At 39.3% G+C, this 15,668-nt stretch overlaps 1 protein-coding gene across 2 annotated transcripts in view; it reads right to left on the reverse strand.

Moving 5' to 3' along the window:
* The window catches only part of sdk1a (sidekick cell adhesion molecule 1a), a 396,478-nt gene that overhangs the window by 37,084 nt on the left and 343,726 nt on the right, over positions 1–15,668 (reverse strand). For both annotated transcript variants that reach the window (XM_084124950.1, XM_084124951.1), the window contains exons 23-28: positions 12,665–12,774; positions 10,942–11,092; positions 8,641–8,878; positions 7,345–7,460; positions 6,199–6,388; positions 598–696 (exon numbers count right to left, since the gene is read on the reverse strand). In XM_084124950.1, the coding sequence (XP_083981076.1) occupies positions 598–696; positions 6,199–6,388; positions 7,345–7,460; positions 8,641–8,878; positions 10,942–11,092; positions 12,665–12,774 (904 nt within the window). The remainder of the gene's footprint in view (positions 1–597; positions 697–6,198; positions 6,389–7,344; positions 7,461–8,640; positions 8,879–10,941; positions 11,093–12,664; positions 12,775–15,668) is intronic.

Raw genomic sequence — 15,668 nt, forward strand, 5'->3', positions numbered from 1 at the left:
GGCTACATGGGTCAGCCGAGACCATTCTCACAAGAAGAATGAAAATATATTGAGAAAAATGTATTCACAATAAATCACATTTTTATTTTTACATTTACCACTGACTGGTCAATACAAAGAATTCATCAGTCTGAATCATGGACTGAATCAATCAGACATTTTACTTCCCAAGTGTCTTGGATTAGTCACTCAGAGAAATTTAGGTTATTATGGAAGCCATGTTAAAAATGCAAATTTGTAATTTGGTGAAATGTAAATCTAAACTTAAAATGACTGTTTATTTGACAAACAGGGTCGGTAATCTCTTATGCTCACCAAAGTTATATTTATTTAATCAAAAATACAGTAATATTATGAAAGATTATTACAGTTTAAAATAACCGTTTTAATATGTGTTAAAATTTATTCCTGTGAAGGCATTACTCCAGCCTTCAGTGTCATTTGATCGTTCAGAAATCATTCTAATATGATGATTTGCTACTCAAGAAACATTTCTTATTATTATCAATGTTATAATTTTTTGGGGGTAGTCTTTTAAACAGTAGTATAATAATATGATAAGAATATTTTGGAATTTTTTTTCTCTTTTTCTCTTACCCATTATAATGCCGTTGGGGTCCACAGGGGGCTGCCAGACCACCCTCACCTCTGTCAGACGCACCTCCGGGAACACAAGTCTCACGGGTGGCCCAGGAACTGTTGAAAGGGGAAATGAGGGTGCAAAGATGAGACTACTATATCATCACATGACTCTTACAGTAATTAAAACACCTATAAACCTTATAGAAATAGAAATCTTTCTCTTGAATTCTAGCCGAACCACAAGCCCAAATCAAAGAGCTTTAATAGAGGTTATTTAGCTTTCAAGGCAGCAGCGGCCCTCTGAGACAGCCTCTGAAATGGTATTTACGTCAGGATAAGGTCATTATAAGAAAAAAAAACTGCTTTGAAAAGGACAAAAAAAAAAAAAAAAAAAAGTAACATTCATAAAAAGACAAATACACAGGAGATGAGAAGAAAGAGACAGTTACGACAGCACTCAAACTGTGGCAGTTTAATAAACATATTCAGGATTAAATCTCTTCAGTGGTTAACAAAGTCCGTCTTTAAGAGTGAATGCTTGTGTTCCATCCATCTGTGCAGAAATACTTTTCTCTGATCCGCTTTGCTATAAAGACAAATAATGTGAAGTCTGAAAAAAAATTTGAGTTTTGAGTCGTTGTTAGCATGTTGCTGTGGAATTTTGAGGGGTTACTATGGTGTTTTAGGCGGTTGCCATGGTGTTTCTATGTGGCTACTAAGAAGTTCTGAGTGGTTGCTAGTATGTTGCTATAGTATTCTGAGTGGTTACTAGGGTGTTTTTGGTGGTTACCAGGGAGTTGCTATGCGGCTGCTAAGAAGTTCTGAGTGTTTGCTAGAATGTTGCTTTAGTATTCTGAGTAGTTACAAAGGTTGTAGGTGGTTGTCAAGGTGTTGCTATGTGGCTGCTAAGAAGTTCTGAGTGTTTTCTAGCATGCTGCTATATAGCTGCAAGGATACAGTAGGTGCTTGGCAGGGATTTGCTATGTGGTTGCTATTTTATTCAGGGTAGTTAGTTGCTAGAATGTTGTGGGGGTTGTCAAGGCGTTGCTATGCGGCTGCTAAGAAGTTTGAGTGTTTTTTAGCATGCTGCTATCTAGTTTCAAGGATACTGTAGTTGCTTGCCAGGGATTTGCAGTGTGGTTGCTATTGTATTAAAGGTGGTTGCTAGAATGTTGTGAGGGTTGCCAAGGCGTTGCTAAAGTGTTCTGAGTGGTTGTTAGCACAATGCTTTGGCGATATGGATGGTTGCCAAAGTGTTGCTATGTAGTTGCTGAGATGTTCTGGGTGGTTGTCAGTACATTATTATGTGGTTGCAAGGGTGTTGTAGGTTGGTTTGCTAGGGTTCTGTCAGTGGTCACCAGGGTGCTCTGAAAGTCTGTAAGCATGTTGCTTTGCAGTGTTCTGGTCTAAAATTGAATCTACAAGCCATGTGATATGAGGTATAATTTAGCGGCAAAGATCTACTTGGAATGTGGGGTTAATTCTGCCCAAATCTTCCTTAGCAAACACTACTAATGATTAGTTGTCGGCCAGCGAGCGGCAAAATCTGGTCGTTCTCCCCTTAGACTTTGTCGTCTTGCCCTTGACAAGAGTATTTAGAGCCATGCTGCTCCATGAGTGCTGCCACATGGCACACCCACTCACTCTACCCCTTCTGAAGCGGGCTATTGCTGAGCCACATGTTCCGCTAGACAGCCAAGGCTCTACCATTGTACGTTAAGACTGAAGCTAATTGCTGATGGGCGATCTGCTGCCTACAGGAGGAGATCAATGATAACTGGAGGATGTAATGACTGTTGCGCCCGACTCTGAAGGACACAGTGCGCCACCGGTGCTAAAAGAGGGCTCCGCTTTAGAGGACCTTGATTAAGGGGGATGTTTCCTTCCCCTGCTGGTGCATCTCACCTCTAAACATACACACTTTCCTCTCTCTCCAAGGCATCTGTGACAGACCTATACATCCACTAACAGGACACCTGTAGAGCGACAGATAACATGGAGGGAATCCAATAACAGTGGTGGGCCTGAGGCACATACACACACACACTCAGAAAACAGCATTGCAAACACACTGTTGCTGTGTTGTACGAGAATAGCCATGCTGTACAAATGTGGAACAAACACAATCAACGTTTGTGCCGTCTCTCGACCGCTTCTGTATTTCTCTCTGGATTCCCCCAGTCGATGCGGTCGGTTAGGCGGATTCTATGTTTCATTTCCTGGACATTAAGGAACTTATAAATCTAACACATCTGACAGCGATTTGATTTGTATTGCTTTTTGCAGTCATAGTGTGTGGGTCCACAGGGACACATGTCCACAAGAAGAAGCTCTTACAGTAGAGAGTGCTTTTCCCAAGATACCTCTTTCTCTTTCCGATGTATTGCTAGCATTCATCATCCTGCTATCAGCCCTTCGTGTGCCATGAGGCTTATATGGAGATTACACGCACAAGAGGGGTAGCCACTTATGATGCACGACTCGTGACTTGCGTGCATTTACTCTGCATCTACAATTAGAAAATCCGTTTAGTAATTACTTCTTTTAGCGGGTCACTAATAAACACTTTCATGCCAATCTTTTCAGAGACATACGGACATTAAAGACTGTAAGGCAAGCTTATCTAATCGCAGTACAAAAAAGAACCGTCCAATTTGCTGCCTGTTTTGCTGATACGTCTCTGATTAAATCCAATTACAGGATGTTTAGGTTTAGGCAAACAAAAGCCAGGACAATCACTCAAATCCACCCCAAACAGGATGGACGGCCTGTAGCATCTCCAAACCCCTGCGTACGCCATTCGGGCCTGGCTAAAACGGTGCTGTACCATTAGTCCTTAATGAGGTCTGTTCTGGAGGGGAATTTAAAAGGCAAACACACAGATAATTGCTGCCAAGGTCGAGTGATCACAGACGGGGGAACATGCTGCCCGGGCCTTGCGCTTCCATCATAAAAGTGCGGCGGTGAAATGGCCCGAGCTCTCCGCGTCTGTCGAGGGGGAGCTCCATTTACAGCCACGTTTAAAAGAGACCTGTTATCTCTTATTCAGAGAGCAGCACAGAGCTGACCGCAGGCATGCAGACTCCATTAACGTGACTCTGTATCCGGCTGGATTAAGGCTGACCCCTGTATATCACATAGTGGGCTTCTTTAAATGGCTCTCACAAGCCGGGGGAAAAGGCTTCTATCGCTATCCCCATGACGTCCACTCTTGTGATAGGATTTTTGGTTTGTGAGGCAAGTTAAACTGCTCAAAACTGCACAATGTGACAAACGTGGGTTAGTTACAAGGCTGTAACGATCACGTTGAGGGGGACATGTTGTTGTAGCTGCTTTACAAATTAAGATTTATAATATTTACATTAAAACATAAATAAGTGTTTATATTTACATTTAAGTTTATTATATTTATACATGCATAATTTATTTAATTACTATTATTGATTTACGTTCTAAAATAATGAATACATTTTGTAATTTAACTTTTTAGGACTGGAGAGATTTACATAATTGCAGGAAGGGGCCTTTTTACCTCGCTATTGATAGATAAATAAATAAATAAATAAATACAAACATTAATACCAAAACCCAACCCAAAAAAAAAAAAAAAAAAAAAACCTTACAAATGGTATAGGCAGCATTTTTGGCTACTAGAAGTTAAAGAGACTTTTCATGGGCAGATCACTTATTCTACTTCTATGGTGCAGACAGAAAGCAGCCGAAGTTTTAGGGGGCAGAGAAGTAAAGCACAGGAAAAAGTTACCCGCTAAGTCACAATTCATTTGCAGTGAGAGGGCAAGAGGATCAGAGAGCAGACACAATGCTGTGAACCTGTACAGAATCTGTGAAAATGTAGTGCACTTCTGAGAACTGTCTCCACACACAGCGCCACAAGCTGCACCAGGCCACTGCCTTTATTGTGTATGCCAGGGGCCGCCACTGCTCAAAGCAGTTGTTAAATGTTTCACAATTAATTAGTATTGAGTTTTGTTGGACGTTAAACAGAGGACACACAGGGAGGAGAGTTTAATCAAACATTTTTACCAACCTTGACCAGACTTTTGATTGGGAAAATGTGTTTATTTTTTGGTGAAAGTTTTTTTTCTGGTGAAAGTTCAATCAAAATATAGTTGTCCCTCACAATATTCAGATTAGTTATAAGCCCATGTGGTTTTTTTCATTGGATGATTTGTAGACCATTACATTTGATTCCCCTTAGTCATAGTCTTGAATGTGTGGTTACAGTCTAGTTTAACATATACAATGCTTCCTTTTCCATTGAGCTACATAGATAACAAAACTAATTTCTGAGTAAAGAACTGATGGTTTATATTTAAAATTAAGTTTACAAGTGTAACATCCTTGAATGAAATAAATATAATATGAGATAAATAGATATGAGAGAAATTACAATTCAGCACTTCACTTGTGCACACTGTGTTGCTTTATCTGACAAATCTCTAGGTACACTGCGCATATCAATTGTTTCCCCAGAACAACCTTATTTATGCCGTTTCCCAAAAACACATTTCTGCTCTAGTCTGTCCCTTATGGCCCTTTTGGCTGTATAGCAATCATATAAGAGTGTACCATCAGTTTTCTGTCTGTAAATCTGACCGGAGTGAATCACTGTTATAATAGATAGAAAACTATCATACCTCTCTTCTGAAAGCTTTCATTCCTCAAATTCAGCCAACCCTTCAAAGTCTATTTAAGTTGAAGTCCATAAAGTAAACATTTGGAGGCCATCCTCACAGACAGAGTTCTTGTGGTGTTGTACTCTAAATGTTTAAGTTTTCTAATCTTAAAAAAAAGTCTGTAGAGTATTTAAAGGCATGTATAGCAGTGGAAAGAGGTAAACGACTGTGTGCGAATCAATGAAGTCAATACAAAGGCAAAGAATGTACACCAAAAACAAATGAAGCATCAAAAACTACAGAAGACCTTCAAAAAAGTGTCTGAAAGAGCTCAAGACTAAATGGCATTTTATCTTTTTATTCAATACAGTCCAAGGCCACATCAATCTGTGCACTTCTCGTGTGCAGAGCAAATGCCCAATATTCATGACAGCTCATAAACTTACACAGCTTGGTCAAGGAGGGTGCACATAAAACAGAGTTACAGCATTAAAGGGATAGTTCATCCAAAAATGAAAATTCGGTCATTATTCATCTCATGCCGTTTCAAACTCATGACTTTGCCCTGAAACGAGAATGGAGATATTTAAAATAATCTTAAATTTATTTTTATTTTTTTAACGACAAAAGTTACATTTTAGCTACTCAAATTACAAACTGTGCTGTGGAAAAGATTATCACTGAATAATTATTTATATTTCAATTAGTTTCTCACACAAAGCTTCATGTGGCATCAAAATACTTGGAATATTACAAAGTTTGTTGACAATACTTATAAGACGCTTTTAATTTTTTATTTTGCAGCTTAACAGAAGATGTGACTATGAATTGTTGTTGTATGAGCTGCATTACACATGGGTTTGGAATGAAATGAAAGGGAGTAAATAATGGCAGATTATTTTGGAGAAGTATTTAAATGTGATTAAATGCCCTATGTGGTCATTAAATTGAATCTCATGAAACAGAAAGATTTGCCCACCATCATCCTTGGTCCTCTCCAGGACTGCGGGGCTGCTGAGTTGCCCATCTCCGATTCGAGTAAAAGCCAAAACTTGGATTTCGTACTGGACGTATTTACGCAGGTTCCTCAGCAAGACAGACTGTGTCAGATTCCCTTTAACCACGTTCACCTGTGCCTCCAAATCCGAGTCTTTCTCTTTGTATAGAACCTAGAAGAATAAGCATATTAAGCATGATCACGGCTCACACCACTGTTGTGTGATTTTGTGATTGTGACCGACTTTAATTTAAGATCACATTAAATGGAAACACACAGGGATAGCTGTTAGTAAGGCAGACTGGCGTGAAGTTGGTTCCTCTGGGTCTTCTGTTCAGCAGGCTTCTTTTGTTTTCTTTTTTTCCCATAAAGCCTCCTGTCTTAATTACTGTTGACTTTAAACCAGAGAAGATTCTCTGAACATATGGGTACACATTAACTCATCTAACTGAAAATATTTATCTTTCTGCAAGGGTCAGACTTTCCATGAATGCATGAATGATCCAGTTGATTACTTAAAATGAAATGAAAATGGTACTGGAAAATGCTTTATAGGGCTTAAAAGAGAAACACATTTAATGATTCTATGACATACAATGCATATAAAGTTAAAGGGGTTATATCAAACATATATATCTACATATATATATATATATATATATTTTTTTTACATTTTCTTTAGTATTTTTTGTCTTGTTTTCTTAAATAGATTTACTTTTACTTATTTTCATATATATATATATATATATATATATATTTCGAGGGTTTAATTTTAAGATTAAGTAGTAGAGCTGCAATGAGCAGTTATTATAAGAAATGCTGGCTTTCAATGACGAATAAAAACAATGCATCCTCTTCTCAAGAACCAAAACATCAAATCTTGCATGTCATTTCATCATATAGAACATGGTTTAAGGGGTCAATCATACACAAGAAAAAAAAACCTTTATTCACTTCTGAGACGCTATAATTATACTGAGCCAAGGGCTCTTTCAGCAGACATCGTTTCAGAGTACCTCAGAGCACTACTTGACATCAGTCGGAGGTCATTTTTATTTGTGTGAAATCACAAAGAATGTAAAAACAAAAACAAAACAACAACAGAGAGCTTTTCTCACAAGTAACCACCTTGTATCCGAGGATGTTGCCGTTCTGCTCGTGCTCAGGAACAGGGCCCCAGGTTACCAGGATGCGACTGGAGCTCATGGCCTCCGCCGTCACATTTTCCGGAGCCCCAGATGGCACTACACAAACAGACAAAGACAAATCACACTCCCTTATCGCACAGTGCCTTTACACACGGCCCACGAGTACTGAGTAAACTCACGTGGATTAGTCACCTGTCCAATGTCATGGGAAGGATGGAAAGAAAGCAAACAGCATTAACATGTGAGCAGCAAGCAAGAGTGTGAGCTTAAACAGACCACTAAAAGACTGACAAACCTTTAGCACCAGGCCTTATATCAGGCAGCCCGGTCAGCCCGGAACGTCCCTACATGTAGCCACACAACTACATAATGACTCCCTCTACACACAAACTTAATTTCTGCATACAGTCATCCAAATGTTGAAGTGTGCAATTTCTGAACCACTAGTGGCACCAAATTGAATTGCAATATGTTTGAGTGGCCCAACTAGGTTGGGCATAACAGTACTGACACAGAGTGCGTTTACATGCACGTTCTTAACTTGATAATGCTTAATAAGCCGACAACGTGTGTGGCCAAGAAAACGCGTTAACTTTTTCCTTTATCACCGTGAGGTCATAAACGGCTTAAGCATTAACTGATCGACAAAACTAGATTTTTGCCCATTTCCCTGATATCGCCTGGCATGTATACACCTTAACCTGCGTTCTGTCAGCTTATTGAAGTGTGCATATGTGATATGTGACAGGAAAGCGTCCTTATACTGCAGATTTAAGCGCATCCAGCCACAGCGAGTGTTTCTTGGTAGGGGAGGAGAAATGTATCGCAAACTCTGACTTTCTCAGTCTTCATAAAATATAAACATATTTGCAATTGAGTTTTATATCACCAATGACACAGAAATGACACACTTCACCTTTAAATATCAGATTTTAGGAGTTTCCGCTGCAGCCATTTGGGGCCATAAATCTCTCTTGCGTGCATCTTGCAGAAAGCAACAGAAAAGATAATAGCGACACCAGGCAGCCAATCACCTTGCTTCTTATCTGTTGTGTAGGCATGCATTCAGAGCAACTCTCGAGCCAGACAGATTGAGAGTGTTGTGAGAGGCTGTTATGTGATCACATAAAGGAAATAAAATTCAATTTGCCAACCACCTGTTTACATTTGAGAATATGATTGTCCTGAGAATAATGGAAATTTCAAAATGCTCTCTGCATCACAGTGGCAAGTATATCTCTGTATCCCATGGGTATCAGTCACATCATGTCCTCACCTGACTCCCGCGTACGACCCTTCACGGTCTCACTCCAGGGTCCGGAGCCTATGGAATTAAAGGCCTGGATCTGCAGCTGGTACTCGGTCCACTCCTCCAGGCCCTCCAGGGTGATCTCCCTCTCCAGCCTGTCGTTCACCAATCGTGTGCTGGCCTCGCCCCGCAGGTCCGCTCGCAACACTCTGACCCTGTAGCCCACGCTCTCCGGGTTTCCGTTGTACTCGGTCTCTGGCAGTGGCTGCCGGGGAAACATCAGACTCTCAGAATCAGTCAACAGAATTACTGACGGGGATGTTCCTTGACAAAGGGTGTTTTGATTTCACGATCAGCAATGAAGATGAGAAGATGAGAAGATGAGATCATGATTTTAATGAATACATACAGCAGACAATAAATGACGAGAAAATACTAACACTGTCAGATATTAATAATGAACTAACAATGTCTTTTACAGAAGAAAAAAATAGAATTCATTTATTTAAATAATTCAATCTTAGGACTGAACCGCCGTGTATATAAGATTAAATAATAACATTTGACACCCACTGAAGCAAAGGCACAGTTTTCACATTATATAGTTTGGTTATGGCAGCAAATATTTTATATATTCACGCATATTTTAATGAATAAATGTTTATGTTGTTATGTTAATGGTATTTTCCACTACAATTCAAAAGTTTGGGGTCAGTAAGATTTTTTTTTAATATATTTTATTATTTTATTTTATATTAAAATGAATACATTTATTCAGCAAGGGTCCATGAAATTAATTAAAGGTAACAGTAAAGACATTTATAATTACATTTATATTTTAAATAAATTCTGTTCTTTTGAACTTTCTATTCATCAAATAATCCTGAAACAAAACATATCATGGTTTACAAAAAAATTAAGCAGTACAACTGTTTTCAACAATATAAAATAAGATAATAAGAAATGCTTTTTGAGCAGCGAATCGTCATATTAGAATGATTTCTGAAGGATCATGTGACACTGAAGACAAGAGTAATGATGCTGAAAATTTTGCTTTGCATCGCAGGAATAAATGACATTTTAAACCGTTTTAATAGAAACCTGTTTTTTATTGTAATACTTCACAATTATACTGTTTTACTGTATTTTTGATCAAATAAATGCAGCCCTGTTGAGCATAAGAGAAAAAATAAAATACAAATCCTACACACCCTAAATTTTTCTAAATGTTTGAACATTTGGTCTTTTACCATTTGACACTTTTTTTTTTTTTTTTTGGTCATTTGGAGCAATATCTTCAGTTAAAATATTATATTCCTTGACTAAAATTATGTGCCTTTTCAGTCAGGGTAAAATGGGCTAAAAATAAAGAATACGATGAAATATAGACTAAATTGGAAAAAACTTCCAACCAAAATGAACAAAATGAAACTGTAAAAATAAACAGTGTGGCCTCTATAACACGCGGTCTCAGTCCTGAACATTGCTAATGCAAGCACACTGAGCTCAGCCTAACCCAATTAAATATACATGCTCCTATAAATCTCATATTTATATTTAATACGCGTATTTAATAATGCTTCATCATTTACGTGCCCCAAAAAATCAACTGAACGATTTTGAGTGGGTGCCAAAAGGTAAGTGAGATGTCACAAACTGGCAAAACATCAGCTCTCATGTTCTTTTAATTTGACAGGTAAAGAGCTTCAATTTGAGAAACTCAATTTAGCCACTAGCTCTCACATGTCAGCAGTCTTTATATCAGGTGAAAATCGATAGATGTCTAAAAACACCCTGCTTTCAACATCCTAGCCTGAATTCATGTGTGGTCCAAGATAATGACAGCCTGTCAGAACTCTAGGACTGAAAGTTACAATGTAATTGCTTCCTTGAACCTGTTTTCTTAAGGCCCTGAATTATTGAATGAAGTCAACTGAATATAATGCACATGGCTTGCTTTATATTTCTCAGTGCAGATATGAACTGCTGAATTATACGTATTAGGGTACGTTTACATGACAACGATGTACTAAAAATGGAAACGTTTTTCGGGTACAGATGGCAATGTTGTTAAAATGATCCCTGTACACACGGATCCGCGAAAACGACTAAAACGCTGTATTATTCGTGCCAGGCCAGTAGTTGGCAACGTCACTTTGTAAAGAAACACAACGCACCTATAGACTAAACACGTAATAGACATACGTCCCTGATTTCACAAATTTGCGTTTTTGTAGTTGTAGTGGCACAGGGAATTCAAAAACGTTCACTTTTAAACGTACAATCTTTTAGTTACAGGCCCAGATCTTCAACCACAATGCCACTTACCACCCAGCGTAGCCACAAGCTGGTCTCACTGGCCGTGCGTACAGTCACGCTGCTGGGCGCCATGTCTGGAGGAGCCTGCAGGGTTTGAATTACACGGGACGGCACGCTCACCGGACTCTGGCCCACGATATTCACCTGCTGCATTCGGAACCTGTAACCATCAAGTTAATCAGTCACATTGTTAAAACTTAACTCAACACTGGTAAGACTTCCCAGTGGGAAAATAGATGGCAAAGAACCCTGTGCTCGCTCCAATTCACTTTATAATTGCACCAATTACCATGAAATCAAAGTTTATCAGCAGGCAGAACAAATGGAGAGGCTGCGGCAACATCCATAAGATCTGACATAAATTGCGGGGTAGAGAAAAACACTGAGGCAAGCAGTTCATCATGAAGCTCAGAGATGATTCAAGCTGTCTGAAACAAATGGTTGAAGTCAGATATTAAACCTGTTTAGATAACAGCAGTAGATTTATATTATTGGAATGAAATAATCATATTACACAGAGACTGAATAGCTCTTATTTTTCTTTTTACATAGTTGGTCTATGTAAGCAAGTTTTTAACATAAGTGCTGTGACTTTTTAATGTTTGTTTATGAATTAATTGTAATTTATGTGTTAAGGTAACAGGAAACCTTTTTTATTTAATTTCAAGAATATTTCTACACTACTATGAATGGCTGGATTGAAAACTCACGTCTGATTGGCTAAAGAGAATGTCCGTTCTCAAGACTAGCCCACACAAATCCATAACGATTCTCACACACACGACCATTTGCAAATGCAGAATCAACAATCAATTTGTACATTGCAAACATTTGCAAACATACTTGTATATTTAGGAATTGTGCTTTGCATTTGTGAATCTTTTTTTAAAGAATTTTGCATATCACATTTTGTAAATGTGAATTAGGATAACGTGACATCCTGTTTGCAAATATTTAAACTTGTTTTGTGAATGTGAAAAGAGACTATTTTAGCTCTACAGTTTACTAAGAACAGTTGATAAATATTAAGTCATTGGTTGCTATTACTTCCTTCAGCAACAACAACACAAAACAGGTTAAACAGTTGGCCTGCATGTTTGTTAAATCCACAAGATGCAATATTGTAGATATGGTCACTCTGTCAACCATTGCAAGGTTTGGAGTGATTTTTCGCTGTGATGTATTCTGTACACTCACAGAATGATCATTCAAATGCAACTGTCACTGCTTGCGGTGTATAGTGAATTCTGAAGTCCATGCATAAAATAACTGGTTTCTGTGTGTAAACAGATTTCATGCACATACTATGTCTCAGCAATTCTGTAGCAAATCTCAGTTCAATTGTCTTTTTTCAGCATAAGACAAATATTACAAAGATGTCAAGATCAGAAAGAACAGGAAAGAAGAAAGGAATGAATTAACTGCATCCTCAGGGAAAGAAGCAGAAAACAACAAGATCACAGGCATAAACACAGAACGGAAAACATTGCCATAGTGTGCTGACTTGAACTGTGTACCATTCGATTTATTCATGCAGGCAAAGAATAATCAGAATCTGATTACGGTGTATACTTGTCTTCAGTAATTAAACTGTAATTGGAGTAATCTAGCTGTCTTAATTTAATGTGTTAAAATGTGTATTAATTCAGGTTAAAGCAAATGAAAATGCTGTTTTCATGGCAATTGCTGTCTTAATGCATCTAATGTGTGTTTGTATAGAAACAACACTGACCTGTAGTGTGTGAACGGTGTGAGATTGGGCACCTCCAGCAACTGAGCTTCAGGGTCGTTCTCTTTCTCGTACAACACCTTCCACTCTTCCTCGTCACCGACACTGCCCACCTGAATACAGAGAGCACTGCTGTAACGGTCTGTGGCAACAACACCAATTACCCCTAAATATGATGACCCCCCTTTTTAAATTAAAATTTAAAAATGGATGAATCCTTATTAAAGGTACAAAGTTATTCAGTCAAGAGAAGTGAGTGATTTTCTCTTTGTCTTTTGTTCTTTGATTAACATTAATTACAGACATCACAGCAGCAGGTTTATTAGGCTGCTGTCACTTTTAGATCTGAAGCACATGACGCAGGTCTGACACATATGTCCTTGCAACTCTTTATGGTCATTTAAGATTTTATCTAACTCATTTAAGACTGTGTGTACAAGGACACTCGACAAAGCAAGCATTCTGACATATTGTAACGACTGAGACAAACCAGACACAAGTATTTGTTATAGTTTAACAAATAATATTTAGTCATGACCGAAAGGACAAGATCCCGGATACAGGCGGCCGAAATGAGCTTTCTCTGCAGGGTGGCTGGGCGATCCCTTAGAGATAGCTAAGTGAGATAGATAGTGAGAAGCTCGGTCACTCGGGAGGAGCTCAGAGTAGAGCCGCTGCTCCTCCACATCGAGAGGGGTCAGCTGAGGTGGCTCGGGCATCTTTTCCGGATGCCTCCTGGACGCCTTCCCGGGAAGGTGTTCCGGGCATGTCCCACCGGGAGGAGACCCCGAGGAAGACCTAGGACACGCTGGAGAGACTATGTCTCCCGGCTAGCCTGGGAACGCCTCGGTGTCCCCCCGGAAGAGCTGGAGGAAGTGTCTAGGGAGAGGGAAGTCTGGGCATCCCTGCTTAGACTGCTGCCCCCGCGACCCGGCCCCGGATAAGCGGAAGAAGATGGATGGATGGAAATAATATTTAAAACTCACTCTGGGATCTGTGGTCCCATCCCCCCAAACAGGGCAAGAAGGTCTTAGTTACCATGACCACGATCAGATAAGTTGGTTTTATGGCTGTTAAAAATGTGCTCACTGGTCAAGACAGAGACAATGGGGAAGACAGAAAGAGACTTTAAAACAGACTTTGCATTTTTTTTGCATTTCTTTTGCATTCAGATGAATTTTGCAAATATAAATGGCAAGAGTTTTCTCAAAACTGAAAGCTCCAGTCAAATGAGCATTCACTCATTTATCACCAGGACACAAAGTCATGTTTACAATTTACAGGGCTACTACAAAAAGTACTACAAAATCTATCAAATATTTTAAAGACTTAGTGGATGGTAATGGGATTTTCCTCCTAAAAAAAACTGTTAGCTATTTTATGTATCAGTCAGATGGGTAGGTCTTGTCCAGAATAAAAAGTGGACTAGCCTTTATGGCAATAGTCTGGTTATATGAGACTACCTGGACATTAATCTGCCATGGCATTTGAAACATCTAAATAGAGCCATTTTTCAGACCCTTTTGAGAACCAAGTAGTGAAGTTAATGAAAGGAGGAGGAGAAAATTCCACACACTGCACTTCATTATACCCGGTGCATCACAGGCCAAAGGCTCATAGAGTGTTTTGTGGGGAACGGGCCTTCAGCAGGAATGCAGAGCGGAGCAGGTTAAAGCTTTTTCAATTGAGTCCAGAACAGTGCCAGCCACTGCCCCATTTCAAACACATTGTGCAAGCCAAGTCTAAACCAATCAAAGCTCACAGCACTCAAGAAGATTTACTATGACCAGTGGAGTGTACTGTATGCGGTAAGCATTTATGCCAACGTGATAGATGTTAGACGCGTGGCACCTTATGCTGGAGACCGCTGTTGTATTTCATAGCTGGTGCGTATGCAGCGGCTCTCTCTCGCTCGGTGACAGATTTCTGCAGTGGCAGATAGCCCGGCCTCAATCAACTCTGGAATTCAAGTGCCACCACATGAAAAGCCGAGGCTTCCTTTTGCAAGCTCCGGCCCGGCGCCGTCAAGTTTAGAGAGTGGACGTCGATTACAAATTAGGAGTCAGTCATGTGATTCAATCTGTCATCACTTTTGCTAAAGTCGCAGGCGATGTGGAAAGGGCGAGGATGCGCTCTCAATACATCTCTGAGCCATAGAGGGCAATCAGAACTGGAACTTGCTGTTATTCAGGTTGAAATGGAAGTGCTGAGTGGAAGTGAATCGAGTATGTGTGATAAGTGCATACTGGCTGTTTTTAAAACCCTGTGATGACAGCTGGATGCCGGTTTGAACCCTTAAACTCTACTGAATGTGCACGGCGTAACCTTATGCATACAAAACAATTTATTTATTTTTTCTTATTTTTTCATTTTATTTTTCATTTTACATTTTTAAATTAATTTGATTAAAAAAAAATTGTTAGACAAGATACATTTTTTTTGCTCCACTGTCTCACCTTAAATCCTCAAGAACTTGCTGATTAATTGATTAATTGATTGTGTAACGACTGAGACAAATCAGACACAAGTATCTATAAATGAACATGCATCCCAGAAAATTGTGTGAATGATTTACTGTCTTGTGTAGTGTTTTTAATTCTATTATTTTCTTGTTACTGTGTGTTTTATGATAGAACCAACGGTCAATGTAACCTCACCTATACCATGTTTGCTCTCTATAAATTGGTACTTTGAAGATCGAAATGATTGTGTACATGATATGTCGATAGCTGCGCAACATATTAGTATTACAAGAATCTTTCTTCGTTTCTTCATCAGAAACCAATCCAGCTGCACATGCAAATGAACGTTCTCTGTACGTTCAGGGTGCCGTACTGTCCAGCGTGGCCTCAGCAGGCCCCAGGGCAGCAGGCCTCGTCTCACAACCAGCCATGTGCTCATCCAGGAGAGAGAGGGATCAACCACAACAGAATCAAGGACAACCTCAGGAGTTCAACGTCTTCATTCAATGCAGAAGAAGTCAAACGCAACTCCCACCATTTGCTCT

The sequence above is a fragment of the Abramis brama genome (assembly GCF_963993115.1).
Source record: "Abramis brama genome assembly, chromosome: 1".
NCBI lineage: Eukaryota > Metazoa > Chordata > Actinopteri > Cypriniformes > Leuciscidae > Abramis > Abramis brama.